Genomic DNA, 22,955 nt, shown 5'->3' with positions numbered 1-22,955 from the left:
TAAGATAATATATATCTATTTCGTGCATTTTATATTTTATTTTCGATTATTTATATATTATCTGTTCTTGATTTATCATAAAGTGCATCTAATTTTTTACTTAAATTATTTATTTTAACTTATCACGTAGCAAGATTTGATTACGCTATATAAAAGGCTATTGAAAAAAATGCTTGTATCATTTGCCACATCATAAGAGGATGCAATCGAGAAAGAGCAAAGTTGGCAGTGGAACGATAATCAGTGTATACATATGATAACACAACTACCGCATTACACAATTCATCGGTCATTCAGTTAGTAGACTTCAGCAAGGCAACAGTAACAGATGTCAAGTGATTTTTAATAGTTATTTTTCCACGCATTTTTATCGCGTAACCGGCTATTTGTTACAATTTTTCTTCGTGTAATACAGTTTTTGTAAAACAAATATAATGAGTAAGGGCGAGGGATGCGAACCGTCAGTCACATTTCCGATAAAGCCACCTGGCCCACCGAAAGTGTGGAAAATTGTCGAGATTAAGAAAAAGAACGCGGACGTACCGATAAAATTCACCATTCAAGAGGTACCGGAAGACAGGTACGACGAGGTAGCAGAACACATGTGCAAGTATTTCATTGCCGACGAGCCCATGTGTAAATGTATAAGTAAGTTTATTTTATTCTTCTACACATTATCGAATTTTAATGTCAATGTTGCGGCGAAAAGTCATTGAAATTAATTTATGTCAAGGGCAAAAAATATTATGATAACACGGTGAAACAGATTACAGATAATAATATGACTGAAAAAATATTCTCATGTAACATCGCCATTCATTTATGTGACGAAGCAAAAAAGCCACACAATACTAACGTTTTTATTTAATTATACATTCGATAAGGAATCTTGGGAATGCCGTAAAATTTTGCATAAGGCAACAGATTATGAAAAACATGAAACAACAAAAATTTTTTTTACAAATTTTTAAGTACTTTTCGTATCATTCGTTTATAGAAACTCAAAGATATAGGTCGAATACAGTGTGAAATACACAGATCAGTTTGTTGGTGTAAAATTTACATACACGTTGATTAATGCAAGCAAACACCATACAACTTTTTTGCCTTGTTGCTCTTCTTTTTTTCTGTTTTGTCACGTTTCAGCTCCTTGTTTTATCGTCCGTTTCAAAATCGTCCCGGTGCGACGTTTCCTTTAATTCTCTTTCAATTCAACGGTGTTTCTTTTATAGTTGGTTTCCATTCTTTTATACATCAAAACATTTGATCACAGTTCATCGTATGTACGTCTATGTCGAATAGTATTTACGTGAAAGGAGGAATAAGATTTTCGAGATGTGCAGGGAGCAGAAAACATTTTAATTTCTCTGTTTCTATAGACGGGATAAACGATCCTGAATACGTGGAAACATTTCGAAGTCTTTGGGACGAATTTATAAAATGTGGTTTGTCCATCGTAGCGTTTGCAGAGAATCCAGATGGCGGGAAACCTATAATCGCAGGAGTTAATATACTTACGTTATCTTTCAAGGATGAGAAGTTCGACATTGAGAAAATTAAGGTAATTGTGACTCATTTCTTGCGATCGATAAGAATGTATATGCTTCTTTGACGGGGCATTGAACGTAAATGTTAAATAACTTCTAGTCGGAGAAGGTGAGTGCCGTGATGGATGCTGTGATAAGATTGAGCAAAGAAGCAAATGTGTTTGAAAAATACGGGGTGAATAAATATATGAACGCCTTTGGCCTTTCCGTAAATCCAAAGTATCGAGGAGCCTCTCTAGGTGCTCATCTTCTTAATGCCAGGTACAAAAGTTCAACCATTCCCTTTGACGTTTTCCAATAACTTCCTTGCCTTCTCTATTACTCACTGCTTTTGACGTATGTAATTTGCTTTCTATACGTTACTTTTTAGTTTAGTTTAGTTTAGTTTTATCTCGTTTGTAACATCTAAATAAATAATTTTTCTTTAGGGTGGAAGCAGGTCGAGAATACGACATTCCGGTAACAGTCACGGCATTTACCTCGCCGATTTCGCAGAAATTGGCCGAACGATGCGGCTTTGAAACCCTGATTGAAAAAAATTACGACGAATTTGTGGATAAAAAGGGAAATTTAATGTTTCCAGGAATCGAATCGAAATCCATGAAAGTAATGGGCAAGAGGCTCGTTTAACATAAACGACATATTACAAATTGAATTAAAAATATGATATCTAGTAGTTTAATACCAATTAGTAAGTATTAAGATAGGAAATAGGGACAAAAATAAATGGAAGAAATAGGAACCATTGTAATCTGTAACGTAAACAATAAAGATATAACGAAGCAACACTGTCCACTTCCGGGCATAGCAAGGGGGACAAAACGAGTAAATTAACTGACAATAGGACAAACGATCTCAATTTGCGCCAGCGGAAAGCTTTATTCTGCCGTTTGCTACGTGTTAAATAATACAGCGAAAACGAATACAATATTCTACCTCGTTGCTGAAATCGCAGATTTGCGGGAAGTTTGTAAGCGGTAAGAAGAAAGAAAAAAGAAGGAAAAAGAAAGAAACAGATTCGCACGCGACTTATCAAAGTTAACGAAAAACGCGTTGACGAGGCGAGCGGCATTTAAAAAAGTCCTTTGTCGTTCGTTCGAAGTACGGGGCCTTTGTCAGATACGACACGTACCGAATTTCAATAGTTAAGCTATGCGCACCCATGGCTAACTGTTTTATCATCGTTGCACACCGATATGCGGGTGAACGCACTTCCGCCTATTCCGATAAGCAGCGATATTCGAATGCATCCGAAATACGCGTTACGAAATTTGAGCGACGCAGTCTCGTGTTTCGGATATAGGGGCCACGGGTACCTACCTAATTCGATACATGTTCATTAACGGGATTGTCGTTCAACGCTCGATCGACATCTATCGCGATAATTAACGGCTAGCAAATAGTCATTTTCCAACCTCGTCCATCCACCGTTCTCTCTACTTACTCCACTCTGTGCGCATCCGTCGAGACGCACTTCCTCCTCGACCTACGCCCTTTTCTATTCCCGATCCTGTAGGTAATGCACAACGCGGAGTCGATAATCTTGACAAATGGATGTTTGCAGCGTGGGACTGCGGAACATTGGTTCCCTGATACTGCGAATGTCAGGTTCCATCGAGCCACGGTTGATCGTTGCGCCTCGAGTACGAACGTTTTGTACGCGTTGCCGATAAATTCTCTTTGAGGCGGAAATTGAAAGGAACAGAGCCGGATCGTCGCACAATGTTTTAAGAGCCACGCGTGTTCCGACTATATGCAATTGAACAAACATCGGAACATCTGTTGGGATATTTATGGATTCCTGCTGTGAAACTGTAAACTTTCGATGAATTGTCGTATCATGGGGCAAGAGAAAGAGAAAGGGAGAGAAAGGAAGAAAAAGAGCGTCTGTTTGTATCGCAAATCGTACCTAAAACTTTGAAAACTCTTTTCAAATTTGTGAAATTTCTACATAGACGTATAACATCCAATTTCTGTAACCGTTGCAAATGGACGAGACTTGTAAAAATGAAATTCGTTGATTGGTAATTACTTCTTCACCTACGCATTCTCCGTCGTGCCACATGAATACAAATTTCAAGAGACTTTTTGGGATTACGCGCGACGGTAGTTGGGTGGTCTACGTCCCGACAGGATTTCGTCGCGCATGCGTACGTTGCTCGCAAACTCCTACTCGCGTACAGCATCGTCTACGAAGATGGAAGTTGGAGCGTAGAGTCGCCGCGAATTTGTCGGCCGCCTCAGTCGCGTTCGGCGCGTCGTACGAGCAAGTGCGTTCTCGTTCGTTCTCACCCTGTTTCCGTAACCCTCGCAGTTTTTCCCTCGATCCTCTTCCGCTTCCTCCTTCTCGATCTACTTCGTCGAAGCTTTATCTTCTTTCCCGCGATCTTTACACAGTCGCCGATCGAAACGAAACGGCAATCCGCGAAACAACGTAACCAGAAGGATAATCAAAGATGAATCGCATTTAAAAGATCGACATAAGGATTTTCGTCGAAGGTGAAAAAACCATCGCAAACCGCCGTTTTGCTGTCTTGCTTCTTTCTTTTTTCACTCTCGGAGATTGTACGAAATCGTTCGTACGGGATAATCGTAGTGGTAGCGTTGAAAATGCCTCTCCTTTCGTTTCTTGGAATAATAAATACGGATTTCTTGTATCCGTCGAGACTGAAAAGTCAATCACATCCATGTAACTCGATGCGCGTTATTTTTCTTCTGCGAATCTTCCATGTGAAGCTGATACAAATACCAAGGCGGGGGTAGTTCTTTCATCGCGATGATCAGATAGATACTCGGCATCGTTTGAATCGGAATTTAGTCCAGATTAGATGAAATTGGCAGCTGACTTTCATTCAGAAATACAAAGTTGCGAGTCCTATTTTCGATCGATGTATTCGACGACCGAAATCTTGGAAATAGCGTCGACGCGAATTAATTTTCTCAACGAGGATCTTTCGTACGTTTAGATTTCAACGAGAGGCAACCGTGTGTTCCGAATGATGTGTAATGTACCGCTGAGAGGTAACGTCCATAATATTTCTTTCGCGACAGACCCGATCGACGAGCACAAAAGTAAAAGAACGTAACCTGTTGCGGAATGGATTGCCAACACGCCGTCGTTGCTTGCAAGTACGATACTGTGCATGTAGGATTCTCAAGCGCGAATGTTTTTTAAGTTGCTTAAAGAAAAGGAAAACAATTGGGAAATAACTCGAGGACGAAGAAGAGTATTGATCGATCAAACAAGGATCAGCCATTTATCAATCGGGTTATTTCATTTCAGCATTTGGGGACAAATGCCTTTTGCTGCAAATAGAACTTTTATTCGTCGATTACTTCACCGTTCCTTAGCGTAAAAAAAAAAAAAGAAAAAAAGAAAAGACGGAACTAAGAATATCGTGATTCCGTAAAAGCACCAAATTTATTCTGGGTTCGTTCTGAAAATTTAGCAATGACATACGAGGGTAAATTCGATAATGAGCGAATGTGACCGATCGGACACCGATTCCTTGCAGATAATAACGGATTCGATGAAACGAAATGTCATTCATATCTGGATGCTTAATTACAAAAAGGAAGGAGGAAAAATGCTAAAATAAAACTGAAAAAAATAAAGGCCTCGTTGAAATATTTTATTTCCATCGAATTTATCGCTCGATTTGATTTGTTTCCTCCATTGCCAGACTTTCGGACACGCGGTTCGATGACGTAAACGAAGAAGAATAAATGAAATATTTTAATAAACTCGCCACAATGTCGTATCTGTTTTTTTTTTTTTTTTTTTTTTTTTTTTGTTTCGTTCACATCCGTAATTGCGAATCGTGCAATCGGACTTTTTTCAATTAGTTTCGCTACGATACCTACTGTTTGTTTTTCTTGTTTGTTTATGGGATTGCCTATGGTGTGTCATATCGATCTTTGCAATTGTGAGATTATTTCTAGTGGAAAATTGATTACACTTCGAAGATCAAAGTTGTCGGAAGTTTAGTCTGTAATCTTTGTCACTTCCTTAATAGGAATTCTAATGAAGATACTCCTGTTCGTCCTTGAACACTCGTATTTCGGGAAAATGTTCATATTCATAAGAGAGATATAGCTGTCAAGGAAATCATTCGTCGATAATTTGCGTTCATGAATATCATTGTAATTACAGTCGAAGTGAAAAGCTTCGCAATAGAATAACCAGGTTCGTAAAGAAAAAAAAAATTAATTTCAAAGATGATTATTTTACTTTTTGGTTCGGTTTCGTTTTAACGTTTAATAATTTTGCCATTCGCTGTATAGCTTCGAGTAAAATGTCAATGGGCGTGTAAAAAGAGACCAACAACGAATACTTCAAAAGTTTTCAACCAATATCGCCCACACGCAGAAACAAATAGACACATTATTTAATTGGATGAAACGTCGAGGCTAACCAGGTTCGAATTTTATATCTTCGTTAACTTTCATGTCGGCCGAACAAAAGCAGACAGAGTATAAACTACTAGATAACGCGACGAGGAGAATTTTGCAATGTTTAGTCTAGTTTTGGTATAGACAGATTTAAGTAGATTGCATTTAGAATAAAAGATTGTCCCCTGAATATCATCGAGAGCGCGTGTTAATCTACCTTCGCACGATCACTCCGAGGATATGGCGATTAAGGGGCGGTCGCTCCATCAGAATATACAAAGATACTCTTTTATAACAAACCTTGCTCTCTGCCAGGATAATTCTTTTACGGATAAGCTGGCGATGAATTTGAGTAAAAGTGACCGTGAAATCGCAGTAGCCCAAGAAGCGGCATTCTTACGCTCGAGTACGTTCAAATGGAACATGGTTGCTCAGATTTGTTCATTCGTCGGCCTCCAAAGAGCATCCTCTAGTTCTATCGCATCATCGTCCGATTCCACGGCTACTTACGACCCTTTCTTCTATCGGCCGCTTCTCAAAGCTCGCAGAAAGGTCGCTCGAGACGCAACTGGCATAACGAAATGCTTCCACGTAAGAAGAAAACGTTACTTCTAACGGGGCAGCTTCTTCTTCCGCATATTCTGATTTTTAAGGTTCGCATTTGCAACCGGTCGCGTTGCGACCCTTCGCAATGATTTACGATCTCGGTATCATCACAGTAATACATCACGTATTTTATCCACGATCCAACCGAGTTTCAAGTTCCTTATCTTCGTCTCAGACAGTAGCAATATCAATTAACAGAGTCCCGAACGGGAGAGATTCGATACGAACGTTTGATCGTTCGACGGATACGATATGTCATTAGGAAAAGAATCGATCGTCCTCTTTCATTTCCTCGGAATTCTCATTCCAGTCCCTCTCTGTAGAAACGCAAAGGTATTCTAATGCTTCTAATTTGTACGGCTTTAGACGAGTAGAACGGTATTTTATTATTTGCATCGAATCCTCATCCAGACGAATTTCAACGATACGCTCGTTCCGTCGCGTATCGTCGTAACGATAGACTAGGTTTGCAAAGCGTGTATTATCACTTACCGAGTTGCCACGTTCTCCACGTACGTATCTCATTTCTCTTCTTCCCGAGAGACCTTTTTACGATCACCTCGAAAGTTGCTGAAACAAGAAAGCGATCGATACGATTACGTTCTTGTCCGTACTTATCTTGTTTTTTTGCATGGCGATTCGTGCAGACGAACTTCTGCGATCGAAGGCACGACCGATGCCATTGAGTCGAGTACTTTTCTCTTTAATCGAGCCGGAAAACAGTGTCGCTTCGTTTCGAACGGACGAACAAAGTATCGAACGAACAAGTTACCCCGAGCAGAATCCCTTCGAACGCTTCTTTCGTTATTCGTGCAGATATATTCAGCAGGCGACCGTATTGAGAAGAATGCGCGAGAATCACGTTGTATCGTAATTGAAAATCCAGTGGACGAGATAGAAGTCGTTCGGACGTAAACGAAAGAGGGAAATCGGTCGCGCAACGGCGGACGGGCAACGAGATGAAGTCATCGGACGCTTAGCCAGAGATCGGCTGGAAGCCATGAATTTTTCGTTGCGGTTTCATCGAGTAAAAACTTGAATCGCGAATAAAATCGCGGTGAAGAGGAACAGCACGATCGCAAAGCGTTCGCGAACGACATGTCCGAGGAAGAAACGACAGAACGGGCCGATCGTAATAAAACGTTCGAGATAGACAGACCAATTCGGGGGAATCGTACGGGGGACCTGCCGGAATTCTTCAACGTCACTCCACTCGATGTCAACGCGACGAACGAGATCGACTCATTCTACTTCTACGAGGTGAGCTAAAGAAAACACGGTTGCCCCTATAAATATATTCTTCCGTTGAAGAGAAACGCTTTAAAACGCAGAGACGGCTAATCGACTAAGAGGTCGTAAGTAGAGCTCTTGATGGAAGAGCGTCGATTTTAAACGCTGTTTCTCTGTTCTCGGCCTGATTCCAGCGATTGTTACTTACTTGTAACAGTACAGATATAATTGGTCGAAGCTGCGAACGATCCGCTGGCAAACAAACGGTCAGCTGCGTTTGAAACGCGTTAAAAGCTTCGGCTCTCTATTGACTAACTAAACCGAATAGATTCGCATGGACTGCGATTTAGCTTTGATTCAAACATCTACCTGGCCCACCGTAGAACTATGGCCGACATTCCACTGTTGTCCCTCGAACCCGATTACAAACACGGAGTTTGCCCGATCGTCTAAGTAGCAGATGTATCAGATCGTCGTAACATGTGGTAGATAAATGCTCGTTAATTAGCTGGAAATTAGTTAATCTAGCAGTATAATGTAATGTAATTGGATTTCAATCTTCTTGTTTCTTAGTACAAATTAATTCGTTTGAACAATTTGATCTTTCATACTACGTATGTATGTTTCTGCATTACGATTAAATTAATGAAACAGCGATTATGAAATTACAAAATGGAGAAAGGTAAATGAGACGGCGAATAAGAGAGAGGTTCCACTTAAATGTCATTTGCCACGCGAACTTGGACGGTAGAGAGGTTCTTTGAAAACATGGTAACTTCATGGAAACCGTATCAAAGATGTAGCGAACAGCCTATTAGATTCGTCGTTTCGCTTCCCGTGTCTCTTCGATCGTCTCGTATATATAACTTTTTCATCCATGATGTTTCAATGGATATTCCGGTGAAGACTCAAAATACATAGAAGAGTCGTTGCTGTTATTCGACCGTAAAGCGGAAACCTTTGAAATTCCACGTGTTTATCGTGAAATATGAATTTCTTTCATCTGGATTTGTATTTTCATTCGAATACAAATCCCATCGGTGGAGCCGTTGTCAGTGAATGAACGATGGTCGTTTGCGGTTAATTTCGAACGAATAAAAGCAAAAGTGTTCAGCATCTGGAATTTAAAAACGTTGTTTTTGCGCTGGACAAAAGTAAAAGTTATTTATACGATTATGTTAGCTTAAAAAACAAATGGGACACCGCGGGAGAAAGTGGACTGAAAAAGCCATAATAAATTTATTCTTTAATAACGTTAACATTAAGTAACATTAATTTATTCTAGTAAATCATATTAATCGTATAAAATCAATTTCTTTTTCGAACCACAAACGAAACCAATCTATTTGACATATTTTGCTAAATTACTTAATTATTTATTGAGAATTGGAGTTAGTCCAATTTTGCATTTTTCCACTTGGATTCGATTAGCAACTAATCGCAGCTTATCCGAGAATCCCTGAAAATATAAGTGGTATCGGAGCAATGAATAGCGAGAGTATTTACGTTTTCGTAACAGTGCATTTACGTGTCTCGAGGGACACGTGGACGCAACGTTCGGCAATTTCTCAAATGACGAAGTGACGTAATGTACTTCCCACTGTAACCGGGTCATTTGAAACGAAGGTAGTCGATTTCTACCTTTGCCCGTCAATTAGCGGAGCGGATGCAATTACACGCGAGTAAATTTGGAGGCGAAGATAAACGTTAAAAGAATGGAAAGCAGCTCGGTCACGGTTGCTAACTAAGAACTACATATACTTTAACGCGGAAAAAGCTATTTCATATACGCGTGTGCATATATAAAGCTTCCTTTGTATCGTGGTTAACGCAAAGAAAGATAAAAATCGTAACATCGAGAGCAAAAGTAACTTTTCGCTGCAACGTCGAAACGTTAATCCGATCGGTCATCGTTTCAACTTTTAAATATCGAACTTTTAAATACTAAAAAAAGAAATTATTTATATATTATTCCTTTGCACATTTGCATTTTCAACGAGCTTCCTGTCATCGACAAATGGCCATCACGCCTGCGAGATTTAATTGCCGCTTACGTCCGTTCGCTTCGATAAACGTTGCCGATACTTTTTATTCCGCAAATCGACTGAAACGATTTTTATTCAGGACCGAAGTCGAATGGAGCCATTGTCTACTCGCAAAAAAGATCGTATCGAAACGTTGTCATATCGTAGCACGGCTCTTTCCATTTATTATTCCGTCATCGAGTTTAGGAGTTGCTACGACAGAGGCAAGTTTAGAGGATAACCGTGCAAGACGCGTATTTACGGTGCTCCTCGTAGGAACATAATGGAAAACCGTGATAACGTGGAATACGTGTTTTTCTTTCATCCCGCGGTGTTTCTTTCGTTTCATCGCGATCTCTGACGACATAAATCTTCCTCCGAAGATCTTTCGTCGCTAAGGATAAAGAGGCGATATATCTTCGTGCCGCGAGCTGCAAATTTGCATCTGTACAAATATAAGCGTACGATATATTCGTTACGTAAAAACCGAACGCGCGTATATCCAACTACGATTCCGACTAGAAACATTTTCACGGTATTTTTGGTAACTATTACAATAATTTCTTGAATGAAATTCTCGGTCGGCTGGAAATTTACGAACCGAGAAAATGCCGCTGTCCGCCGATAATTGCGATTCCACTATTCGGAAGTCGTATTTCTCTAGGCTCTATTCCCGGCTAAATTTCGAAAGAGAATCGACGCATATTAAATTTCATGGAGCACCGTACGGCACGTAAGAGGGTTGTCAGCCAGCTAGCCAAAACACGACGAAACGTCGACGATCGAATTAAAACGGGCGCCTGTCCGATCTGTACGTTAATTCGTCGGTGCCGAGCCTACCTCCTGTCACCTCTTGTCACCTGTTCTGTTTCTACTCGTTTCCTTGACACGTGTCTCACGCCCGCCTAAAAAATCGCACGCGAGCCGTTTACTTCCTGAACGAACGCCACTCAAACGAACTAACGATTTTCGTTGCACGCGTAAGGACATGCGACGAAACGACCAACCCGGACGATTCTTATTGGGTCGCGTAAATCGCTACAAGATGTTACAGGAGACATGTGACGCAGCGTGGGAGTACGTTCCACAGATCAACGCGAGGGAAATTAAGTAGATTGATCTATCGTTACCCGACGGATCTTTTTAAACACGTTCGCTGCCAGCGGACGAAAATTTTCGGAAGAAGAGTCAACCAGAAACATACAGCGTTTTTATCACGACGTTACTTTTTGCCGAGTACCTCGTTGGTTTGTTTGATCCTCGAAACGAGCTTCGTTTTCAACGTTTGTCAAACTTCCGTCGCTCTAAACGATAAAAAGGATAGGTTTGAGGAAACAGCAAAGCGAAATCGTCGCAGCAAAGTACATACGCTCGATATCAGTCTCATCCAAAGCTTTTTATATTTGCACGATCCTGGGGGAAAAAAGGAGGAAAATTTAATCGTTTATCTTTCTCGGAAGAGTCGATGAAAACAGAACTCGTATCCGACAAATTCCTCGTTTGCAAACAAAGTCTTATCGACTGTTTCGACGGAGAAGAGGGACGCGGCGCGTGTGTCTCGATCGTTAGTCCCTTGGGACGCGTCGATCAATTTAAAAGCGTCGGTATTCGGTGTCCGCGCGGTGATTTCCTGGCTGTTTGCGATCTCGTCCCGTCACCTACCCGCTTCTTGCCTCCTTTCCGCGAACGTGCAGGGCTAACCGATGCGAGTCGCGCGACCGCTTTGTAAAAGCATCGCCTCGACGAGTTGCCTCGTTTCGCACCACCGACTGGCCGTTGATTGCAGAAACCCCGCCACATGGGAACTCGCTTATTTTTACTAGGAATGCGCGTTCGCGGTAAAAGAGAGGACGAAAGAATCAAAGAAGGTGGGAGAAGGAACGAGGGAGGAAGGGGGTCATTGACGCGATGCTGGAAACGGACGGGCGATAAAATTAAGCTCGCAACACGATTCCGCAAAAGACGTGGAAAATTCTTGATCCATCTGTCGCTTCTAGTCGAACATCTTCCTATTGTTTCCTATTTGTCGTATCCTCGTCTTTTGTACGTGCATATGAGTTGTAATGGAAACGAAAACGCTATCCGAGGCGTTATCAAATCGAGGATGGCTAATCTCGTCGTTGGGGAAACGGGCGTTGAAAAATGACTCTTCGATAAAGGAGGAAACGGAAAAGACGGAATTACATAGCGCGAGAGAACGGACGGACGTGGAATCGTAGAAACACAAAGTTAAATCCTTGAATCGTTCAACGTTGAGGAACGTTGTGTCGTCGAATCGTTGATATAAGTTGGTTTCTTTAGTCAGCAGTTGTTGACCAGCGGTTTTTATTCAAATACTATCTTTGGGAACGAGATATATGAACAGTTCAGAGACTGCGTCGAAATTCCATTTATCTCAAGTCTCCATTCATCGAAATGGTAATCTTGAATGTGACGACACATTGCTATTATGAAAATATAATTTAGCGAATTCCGAATTATATGATATATACAGAGCGTACACACAAATCGCAAATATAGAACAAAATGTTTTCATACGTCGCTCGGTTTCTGAAAAAATCGAGTTCGCAAATTCATGACGTATACTTTAGCTTGGTTAAATACCGACGAGATAGCGTACGAGTTAACAGGCGGTTATTATACACGTGAAAATAAGCAAAAAATTCGTTTCAGGTTTCGTTTTCAAGAAGATAAAGTTTAAATATGTTTAATTACGAGCTGGTCTGGTATACGTTTTCAAATTTATTTTTCTCGAAAAGCACGAAGCTTCTTACGAAAGAATTTTATTCTACGTTTTTCACTTATTTTCGAATGTAGATCAACCCTCTGTCGATTATTTACTCTTGTTCGCATCGAAATTAACCAGGTTAAAGTATATTTGTTAAATCCTCAAAGTCGATTGTCTCGAAAACGAAGCTTCGGATGAAGAAACATGAATTTTTTTCACATTTTTTCACCACCTTGTATAGTTATAAACTGTTAACAGCAGGTAGTTTATAAATTGTTTGCCCTCCATCAGATTCAACTAAATGAAATTGCATTATACGTATTGTACGTATTGTACGTATGTGGAACGATATTTCGAACGATTTATCATCTTCTTCGAAATGCCAAATGATGGAAATATCTTTTTTCTTTTGCTATACTTTCGCGTGAGTCGTTTATGTAAAAGGTCTTTACAACTGGAAATAGTAGAATCGTGTTATTTCGCTATTGAACCTACCTGCTGAGTTTGGTCTCTTTCCGCCTCTCACCATTAACTGGAATTTAAAGCTTGTTCCGAGTACGGACGCAATTACCGTAGCCCCCAATTTTTGCCAGTTGATTACGCACAAAACAACCAGTCTTTCGTAAAATACTGTTCCTTTCCTAAAATATTGTGCAAGATGAACAGCCCTTGCGCACGATTATGACCGAATTATATTACCACACAGTCATGAACATCATAGCAAGGAAATTTGTAAGAAAAGCGATACGCAGCGTAGCTGGAAGGGACTTACGAAACTGACGATTCGAAATTTCTGTTCTCGCAAATTATAAATCGTAGCTGCGATATTGGCCACGAAACAAAACTTTTTCCTCTTCCATTTTTTACGATCCGGCCGCCAATTTATTTCGCTGACTGTGAAATCAATCGTCCGACCGGGGGCTTCGACGCTTCAGTTTTACCAACGACGCGCGATTCGCCGACTTTTCTTTAAGTTTAAGCGTACGACTTATACTCTAAAAGTATCTAAAGAGTGGGATTACTACCGTGGGATCTAGTCGATACTTTGACTCGATTCGACGTTTCATTTGCAATTAGTTTGAACATCGGCCATCCTCTCGTCTAGCAAATGCTCGACGAGTATACTCGACGTATTACGAATCTTTACGCGTCTTGGTACGTTTTTATGCATTTTATGTAGGTTTTAAGACATCGATAAGAATGGAAACTTGGTGGCCGAGTCTGGCCACCGGAGTAAAGTCGAACCAGGCGACCACTGTTCGATCGACGATAAAATTACTAGGTAAACATTTACGAGTCATGAAAGTTATACGGGCACGATGATGTACATATTAGGACGGGAACTTTCTTAATTAAATGCAACTCCAACAGAACGTGGTAAATACATTGTTTCCCTAGTTGAATTGTTGGTCCACCAACAACGTGCCAACATTTTCAATAAACATCCTACGTTTGCGTTCGACAAATATTGTTCGTGTTTTTAGATAATAGCAACATAGGCAGACGATTCACAACGTAGGTGATTCACATTGTTATAAAAATCTCGTAACGAAGCTGAATAGGAGTTGTGTGCTTTTATGTACAAAAGTATATAGAATTAGACCGAATATTCCAGGTTAACGAATTGGCAACGAACCGACATACTTTTATGGAAGCTTGGAGCATTTCGTAGGTTCCAGGCTAAATTGTTGCGTGAACGATAAGTCCACTGCTCGAAAAACGTTATTCTACGTAACGAAGATGCGTAATAGAACATACGAAACACCGTGCGATACAACGAAAATGAGAAGTGGAAGACAAAAAACGAAGTCATCGAGGAGAAGAATATCGACGCGTTTGACACGTCGTGAAAAAGATATGATTCGGCCGCTATCGATAAGAGAAGATTGCAAAAGTATCTAATAAAGTTGCGATGCATTATAACCATGGAAACACAGAGACCCGAAGTTGTTTTTACGGGTTTAGACCACGTCTGGATATTCTGGTGATCCCGAAGATAGAAGACCACGATGGAGTTGTTTACGATCGCCGGGAGAAAACTTGGAGGATCGCAGTGCCGCTTAAGACGCAGGGGAAAAAAGAAGACACGGCTTTCATCTACGCCCTAAGCCATATATTTTCCTTCGCGCTATCTATTCCTTATCAGCTAGTTCGATTATTTGATAGCGGAATCGCGTTGCTCTAACTTCGCCCAGTTAATTCGCTAAGGAATTGTTTCGATCACTTTTTATTTCTATTTTCATCCAAGGTGGCTTCGAACATAGAATTTTATAAATAGACGAATAGGATAAATGACGTATCGATTATCCGCGAGCAAAATGCTCGAATTTTATTATTATTTGTACGTGGCTACGTTGTTCAAGGACTGGCGTGGATCCGATGACGTGGATTCTTCAATTATTGTCTTTTTTACGCCGATAATAGTCGTTGGCGGTCAAACTACTTTTCGTAGGAAACAAGCTCATTCGTTACCGTGACGGCTAACTAATAACGCGTGCACGAATTACCGATAACACGGACGTTTATCATTTACAAAAGCATATTTTCTTACTCGGCTGTCCACGGTGCACTCGCTACATGCGCGCATTATTTTTAATACGACGACTAGAAGTCTAATTTTATGTGCCTCGACGCTCGCCTTCGCATTCGCACTGAATTTAAATATCGTAAATATCGCGTTATGTGGCCGTTCTTCTTCCTACGTTTGATCTTTATCAGAGAAAAAAGAATTCGTTATATATCGTCGTATGCAATAGACCTAAGTGAATTGGCATAATTTTCAAAAACGAGCAACGGAAGAAAAACAAATAGAAGATGCAGCTTTATTAACGTGCGTTTTGCGCAACGCACGCGCAAACTTACGTTTCTCTGTTTATTTTTAAGAAACTTAATGACGCGTCGCCTTTCGTGCATTTCGCACAAGTACATACAAAACAGTAAACAATAGAATATGTTTACTGTTTTATTGTTCGAGTAGATTGTTTTTCCTCTCAACGATTTAGCGAACTAAACGGCATAGTTTACGACGCTTTTTAAATCCTAGCGTGATTTTACTACGAAAAATATGCATTCACGTTTACACGGCGAATTGTGCTGAATCCATAGGAAGGGTAATTTATCGATATATATTCATTTTCGATCGATGGCACGGAAATTTATTATCGTGGCATTTCGTCAAGCGTGATTATGCGTGATCACATGGTTCGCTCCCTATTTCTTCGGTAGCATCGATATTCAGAGAAGTCGAGACCTATCGTTTATGGATTGAAACGCGCGCGAGTAACATAAAACGAATGACACTACAGCTGAAATGGAGCACGAATTTCGAATAAACACTTGGACGACTGTTATGTATCATTTTACGGTTTATTTTACAGTTTTGTCGTCTCGTATCGAATAAAGACGATTACAGCTTCATATACGACGACTCGCGAGAATATCTAGAGATATAACAGAACATTTTTATGTATTTATCATTCGCGTTATACGAAATTATTCATTCACTCTGTAATAAGACGCGATCGTCGTGATCGTATTGTTCAAATTGTCAACGAATCTGGATATTGTATATGGAAATATATAGAAGTTTGCAACGTGTTTAATACTTTGAAAGATCACCAAAGAATCTGAACATGATCGATCGTTCGCAATATTGGAAAATCACGATATTTGATGGAACCATCTTTAGCACAGATTATTTAAAATCATTATTCGTGTCTATATATGAATTCGTTGTTACGTGTATATTCGCAATAAATATTCTGTAATCTACGTGCAATCGTATCTCTCTATATCAATTATAAACAAATGTATACAATTTGAAATTCATATCGTATCATATTTCATATTTTACCAATACGACAATGATAGAGACATCTGTTATTACAGCGTTAATAAAATTTCATAAGGTTTCGTATAAAATATATAATATACATATCGTGAAACATTTGTATAAATGTTTAAACATTATAGTTCGGCGAACGACCGTAGAAACTATTCGTGCCTGATTGCTTTCTGGAGTTTCTTGGAAATACTTGAATTCCGTCTTCGAATCCTATTCGATTTGCGTCGAATGTTGTTCGTTTCGCGATGTCCGAAGATCAAACGGATCGAGGTAACGCGAATCGTAAGTCAAGAGTAATGCGAGTTAATCTGGTCGCGATAAATGCTTCGGTTGGGCAGACGATGGCGATAAAATTAATTACACGGTCGCTCAGAGGACTTGGTGATTTTGCGGACGGAAATTAATGGTTTCTCGCTGGCCGCTAAACCACCCTGTAATCTACGTCTAAACTTACGAGTTCGGTAGCGGTCGTTGGACGAACGTGTCACAAATTCAATTGGCTCGTTATCGAATTACCAACGGCCCAATTTCGTTCGTGTTTTTCTTCGAGTCAAACGTCTTGCAGTTATCTCGGCTATGCACGGGGTACAATTTTAAAACTCGAAGCCCTTGTATTAAAACCGTAAATCTGATTTTTAATCCATGTTTTAATAGCGCACACTTTCAGATTGCAAATTCATCCCATACATCCTTTCTTTATGCATACATGTATATACATGTGTTAAATTTTTACGTGTATTTTATCGCGATATTTTACTTCTGGATTCGCTCTATTTACGTACGTTGGGTTCGCTTTGTTCCGCCCACCTGGATAATACAATTTCAAATTCTTTCAGTTAGCCTTTAGAATCGTTATTAAAACGGTATCTCTCTTTTCAAAAATTTCCTATCGAATCGTGCCGGATTGCCGCTGTCGGAACGTAGCGACAACCACGTGTTGCTATTGATGTCTATCGATTCTGGCAGCGACTAAAGCACCAACGTATCGTCGAATGCGTATCAATGACGATTAATTGTTTCGTCGCGCGTGAGAAATTGTCACACGATCGTGAAACCGAGTAATACATTTGTCCACGGCTTGAACAAATAATTTTAGCGATAAACTTTAACGAGACTGTCTCTGAAAAGAAACGAATAATTTTCGTTCGCCGCTATTGTAAATTTATATAACAGAAAGAAACGAGAGTCTCAACGACAGATAATAATACAGTACGTGACAATCTTGTCCAAGATACGAAAATTTCAGCTTGTTTACTAGACGAAAAAGAATCACGATGCGATGTTGGCCTTTCCTTGAATCTTCGGAGAAAATAATAGTGTTCGCGTTGGTCAATCAATTTACTTTAGGAATTCTGTCATCTTTGCTTCGCGAAAGATCGGATCAAGCTGATCATGTCGACAACGTGGGCATTTCCAATGTCTTAGCAGATCGTTCTTCGAAAGTGCTACGTCATCGAGATGATCGTCGTCGTGATATTTCCGAAACTTTAAATTATCCGAAAAAAGTCACACGAGTAATTGACAACGAAACTCCAGCTAATTCGTAGTTTAATCTGCCAAATGTAATGTAAAATCGTCAGCCACGTTTTACCGGAGATAGACAGACATACCGGAGCAGTCATTGAATCGACGCGTTTCGAACGATCGCATCGATGCGGGAAACTTCGACGACTGTGATGTAACAAAAGCGCTATTAACCGACTGCCACTTCGACTAGTCATCGAGAGTCACGTTACGTGACATCCGCGTGTTATGTGGCTATGATTTACAAACGTTCGCTATTCCAACCTACTTGTTAATAATCGTCGTAACTATAATGACGGTTCCATTTTTGGCCAGCGGATATCTTGTGCTCTCGTCATTTCGAAATAATTACTAACAAATTGATAGAACACGTTTCCACAGGACCTTTAAATTAATTGCATATGAAATATGATTTATGAATTCGAATGAATTAATACTGTCAAAAAGAAAGAAGAAAGGAGACATAAATTTGCTTTAGATATGTTCGTAGGGTCTAAAATAATTATTCAAACGATCGGCTACCACGGTTTTTTTTTTTATATTGATGATCGACATAAAGTTACAGGAACGGCGCGATATATATAATATCGAGGCGAACACGCGTAAAATTTCGTTACAATCGAAAATTATTTTACGATATTATTATACGGTAAACAGCGTGGATCGAGCAACGTGTGATTTAATCGAAAATTCGCTGTATTAGTCGGGAGATCTTCAGATTTGACATTATTAAATTCCGTGCTACTTTGAAACTCATTAGCCTCCCTCGGGACAGAACGGTACGAAGCCGGGTAACGTTCCCAGACTGTACACCGAATTTGCCTGGAACGGATCGTCGGTTCGCATTTACTAAAGTGTCGCGACGAACAGAGAATACGTAATACGCGGAACGACGCGTTTCCCGCACCCCGCCCGAGCAATCACTATAATTTTCAGCAAGCCGATCGATGCACGCGCCGTGTAATCTTAACGGCCGACTGATATATGACCGCTACTTTTCTGCAAGGACAGGCTGGAATTTTCAAGATTACAGCATTTCTTATCCTCGTACGTTCAACCCGTCGATGGAGGGAATTCACGGTTGTATCGCAATAACTTAGAGGCGGATTTCGCGAATCCATCGAACAGGTGTAATTTATCCGATTTCCTTTTACATCAAAGTTTAGTCGATAAACGATGGTTAATATCGATTAACGTCTTTAGTAACGACGGTTAAACATTTCTTCAAAGTGGATTTTTCACATTCTAGGAAAATTTCTAAAGTCACATCCTTCTTCTACTTGCAAATCTGCCATTAAACCATTTCCCGGTCTGTACAGCACTTTAAAGTTTGTCTTCTGACGTAAGTAAGACTTTTGGTGGGAATATGTGCGTTGACACCGTAACAGTTTTATTAAATCGATATTCCAGCAGGTCACAAATCCTGTGAAAGTTCTTCGGGGGAATATTACATGCCGAACAGAGGCGGAAGTTGTCTTCCGGTGGAAGGTGAGCCGCTTCACGGGCATCGCGCGTTTTACCCCGTTCCCAGTACAAACACAAAATTCAATCTTCCCTTCATTGTCTTCGTCTTCTCGGCCCCGGCTTCTTGTTTTACACTTCATCGTGTTTCGATATCTTGTAGTATAAACATTTGTCCGTACGTATTAATAAGGGATGAAACAGCAAGTGCTATTGCTAGAATACAAACGTCGTTCATTTTGAACGTTCCACGCTGATTCAATAGCGAATGTTAAATGTCTCTGAAGAGTATTATCGCGTATCTTATTTCTCGTTGAAACACAATATTAATATTATTCGAAGCTTCGTGCAGTGTGCATTTCTATTGTGCGCTTTTGTAACAGATGAGATATTGTTAAAGCGAAGACATTGGATATTATATGGACTTGGTGGCAAATTTTTTACGCGTCGCTCCTGTCGTAAATATTCTTTCCTGTTTCTTTCCCATTTATTTTGTTATTCTATTATACGCCGAGTACGTCTACTATTTCTACGAACTAAAAGTAAATCATCGCGTTAAAAAAGACTGCGTTCATTCGTCCGTGTCAGACGCAGATTATTCCTCTCTATTCGAGAAAATAACGGTCGTTCGATGACAAAGTCGTCGAAAGAGATTCTCGCCTATAATAAAGACCCATAGTCGGAAATTACATTTTAAGAGTTTAGTTTCAATTATAGCGAAGACTTTATAATGAAATGAAATTAGAATAAGTTTAATAGACTAGACGAGAGTTGAAATTTGATCTTTTCTTTGCCATACCTTTTATGCGTAAATATCAGACGAAGAATTTCTCTAACGATCTCGATTATGAGAAGAGGATAACTTTAAATTGCAACTTATAATTAGCTGGATCGTAGAATCTTGATAATAGCACGTTATCGAACATGGTTCGAGTTCTTGGAATTCGACTATAATAAAATTCATAGACACCTGCACATATGTGGCCAGAAGAAATCGCGAGGAATCCCGTTTGCGATTTATTGCTCCCACAGGGATCGTACGGCATCGATTCGCGCTACTCTTGATCCTTTTTTGATTTCAGCTTGCTTCGCTGCAACGCTTTCGAGATTGCACTTCGCTCTCTCTCTCTCGCTGAATTCAATTATATCGTAAGTTGATTGTTACTATTACTCGAAGAACACGTTGGTTCCCTCGTTAACGTTTTCGGAAGAAGCGACATATCGTTCACGACGCAGGTTCGATAGTGCCGAGGCGCGATTGTAAATATAATGACTACAATAATCGTTCGCACAAACCTTTATTTTCCGCTAAAGCGTCTTTTATCAGATTCTTTATAGCAGAATGCAAAACTCTTTGTGCTTCGTAGTCTGGGCTTCGGACAAAATCAACGAAATTCCATCGGGTTTTACCTTCCGTCCCGTTAAATCACTGATCGATCGTCACTAGCGTTGTTATAAATCGTTGGCGACACCCGCCGCGCCAAGAATACATCCGAGAAAACGCGAAGGAAAAAGTGGTCCGCTTCGATCTGGAAGCTAAGTAGGGTCGTATTTCTTCGCCACATCTTGGCAAACCCTTTTCGTTAGGAAAGTGCCTACCAGCCCTCGATGCTGTATCACGCTCGTTTCTCCAGCTTTTTGTCCGCCAGTTTCGCTCGATTCGTGACTAAAACCGAGATACCAGGGGTTGCCCGTGCCGGAAAAATTTCCCCGATCTCGATGTATACATCCCTAGACAGATATCTAAAAATACGACGTCCCCTTCTGCCTCGTCGTAGCAGAAACTTCTTTATTTACTTGTTTATCCACGCAGCCTGGACCTTCGACGTGACATTGCACCCCCTCTTCGCGGACAGTCATTGATTTTGGATTAATCACGATCGACCGGAACCTATATGAATATAAGCGTCCTCCTGGATCTTTCTTGTTACCAAAGTTAGTTGTCTTCGAGTTTCGGATAATCGACGAAGAATCGACCGTGTTACATCGTATTCAAGATGATCGAGGGATCTCTTATTCGACGAGCTCGCTGTCCTGCCAGCCAATTTCTGCTTTTTGAATATTTATATCTGCCAAAATGCCGCATAACGATTCGATAGTTTACGAAGCGATAAAGTCAACCGTGTTATCGTTTTCTTATTACCCCAGATTATATTTTTTTTATGGAGGTAGTTCTTATATGGAACAGCGAATGGTCGATTCTCCGCGACGCCGACGCGTCGCGTCGCCTTCGATTTGCATGTATACCTCCCTGTGTTCGACAGAAGTTTCTTTACAACTTTGCATAGAGCGTTGCATAGTTAATATCGTACGTTATACCAATGGAAAGAGGAAAAACCTCGCGTTTGATTTATCAAATTTGAATTGTTTTCTAAATTCCGATTTCGAAATATCGCCACGAGATTCATAAAAGAACTATCGATGGATTTTATCCACTTCGTTAAAAGAAATGCTACGAAATAAATTCCTCTTATCCTGATTGCGTTCTGATCATCGTGAAAAAAACTATCTTGTTCCACTGAGGACAGAATATTGCCGGAACGGACAGGGTCTGCAGGAATACGGAATAACTGAAGCGAACCCACGATCTGATTACCGATTTTATATAATGACGCGCGTCCAATTGTATTTTCTGCACGAAGAGAATTTTTTTACGAATGCAAATTTCCTAGCATCTGGTATCAGGCAGATTTCTAATAAATCTGAATTTTTGACGAGATTTTTGACGGACATTTACTTTATGGAGGGAAAAAAAAGAAAATACATAAAATTTTTGTTTTCGTTAAAACGAGATTTATCAAAAATTTCTAGATTTAATTTGAAAATATCAGGAGAGAAATATCAACATCCGAACAGCGTTTTAATTATTTCTTCTAAATTAAATTAAATTAAATTAAATTAATTTGTAATAATTTAAACTTTGTCCGGAGGAGCCATCTAAATTATCACATATACAAATAATTGAGAATTCAAAACAGGATTTGTCGATAATGAAATATCCTCATCGCGTTCATCATTATCCAAACGTTTTGTAATTATGCTTGTATCTATGCGATGTATATTATGCAATCACCGGCACGCGTACATAACTCCGAATTCCGGAAGTTTCAAAGTTTAGCGATCGACGAGGAAATAACATACTTCGCGTGCGAGATCATCTCTATAGCGTAATCTATAACTCTTGGCAGTTTCGTTGTTTACCTGCAAACATCCAAAAGTTTTTATCTTCGTAAAACATCAGACGTCGGTAGTCTCTTCTTCTTACATCTAAATTCCTAGCCTGAAAAATACGCGAGAAAATATCACCTAACGGGTATAGGGAAACATCTGTCCACCTTTAAGGGGTGTTTTCACCCTGTACTTCTCTCGAGGTTTCTTGTAAACCGTAAGCAATGTTTAAAAAAATACGGAACTATCCGGTTACTGTAGTTCTCTCGTAAGATTACGAGGCTAGACAATGTAACGAGATAGTTTTTCCTTTTCAAATAACTTGTCGATAAAATTATTATGTAAAATTAAAAATAAATTTCATGAAATATCTCGAACGTTGGATACGAACGATACGATTTGAATGGAAATGCACTTGCCACGAAATTTCC

General features: G+C 39.9%; 3 protein-coding genes across 10 annotated transcripts in view; 2 read left to right on the top strand and 1 right to left on the bottom strand.

The window, feature by feature from the left end:
- Positions 1–7,065, bottom strand: part of LOC126875470 (uncharacterized) — a 43,589-nt gene extending 36,524 nt beyond the window's left edge. The window contains exon 1 of the mRNA XM_050638392.1: positions 7,038–7,065. The gene's annotated coding sequence lies outside the window, so the exon portion shown is untranslated. The remainder of the gene's footprint in view (positions 1–7,037) is intronic.
- On the top strand, positions 288–2,333 carry LOC126875482 (arylalkylamine N-acetyltransferase-like 2). The gene is made up of 4 exons (XM_050638432.1): positions 288–648; positions 1,380–1,561; positions 1,648–1,808; positions 1,976–2,333. Exons 1-4 carry the CDS (start codon positions 435–437, stop codon positions 2,175–2,177), a joined length of 759 nt encoding a protein of 252 aa, XP_050494389.1. The 5' UTR covers positions 288–434; the 3' UTR covers positions 2,178–2,333.
- Positions 2,474–22,955, top strand: part of LOC126875479 (cardioacceleratory peptide receptor) — a 39,512-nt gene continuing 19,030 nt past the window's right edge. For 3 of the 8 annotated variants that reach the window (XM_050638429.1, XM_050638426.1, XM_050638421.1), the window contains exons 1-2: positions 2,474–4,046; positions 7,362–7,805. In XM_050638429.1, coding sequence (XP_050494386.1) covers positions 7,644–7,805 — 162 coding nt within the window. In that variant the 5' untranslated portion in view covers positions 2,474–4,046; positions 7,362–7,643. The other 5 variants (XM_050638422.1, XM_050638424.1, XM_050638425.1 and 2 more) reach the window with 5 other exon arrangements.

The sequence above is a fragment of the Bombus huntii genome, chromosome 18, assembly GCF_024542735.1.
Source record: "Bombus huntii isolate Logan2020A chromosome 18, iyBomHunt1.1, whole genome shotgun sequence".
Lineage (NCBI taxonomy): Eukaryota > Metazoa > Arthropoda > Insecta > Hymenoptera > Apidae > Bombus > Bombus huntii.
This window is presented reverse-complemented; position numbering and strand designations above follow the sequence as displayed.

Coding starts and splice junctions, on each gene's coding strand:
- LOC126875482 (XM_050638432.1), top strand. CDS start 435: ATGAGTAAGGGCGAGGGATGCGAACCGTCAGTCACATTTCCGATAAAG. Junction 1,562..1,647: donor TCGACATTGAGAAAATTAAG/GTAATTGTGACT, acceptor AATAACTTCTAG/TCGGAGAAGGTGAGTGCCGT. Junction 1,809..1,975: donor GCTCATCTTCTTAATGCCAG/GTACAAAAGTTC, acceptor ATTTTTCTTTAG/GGTGGAAGCAGGTCGAGAAT.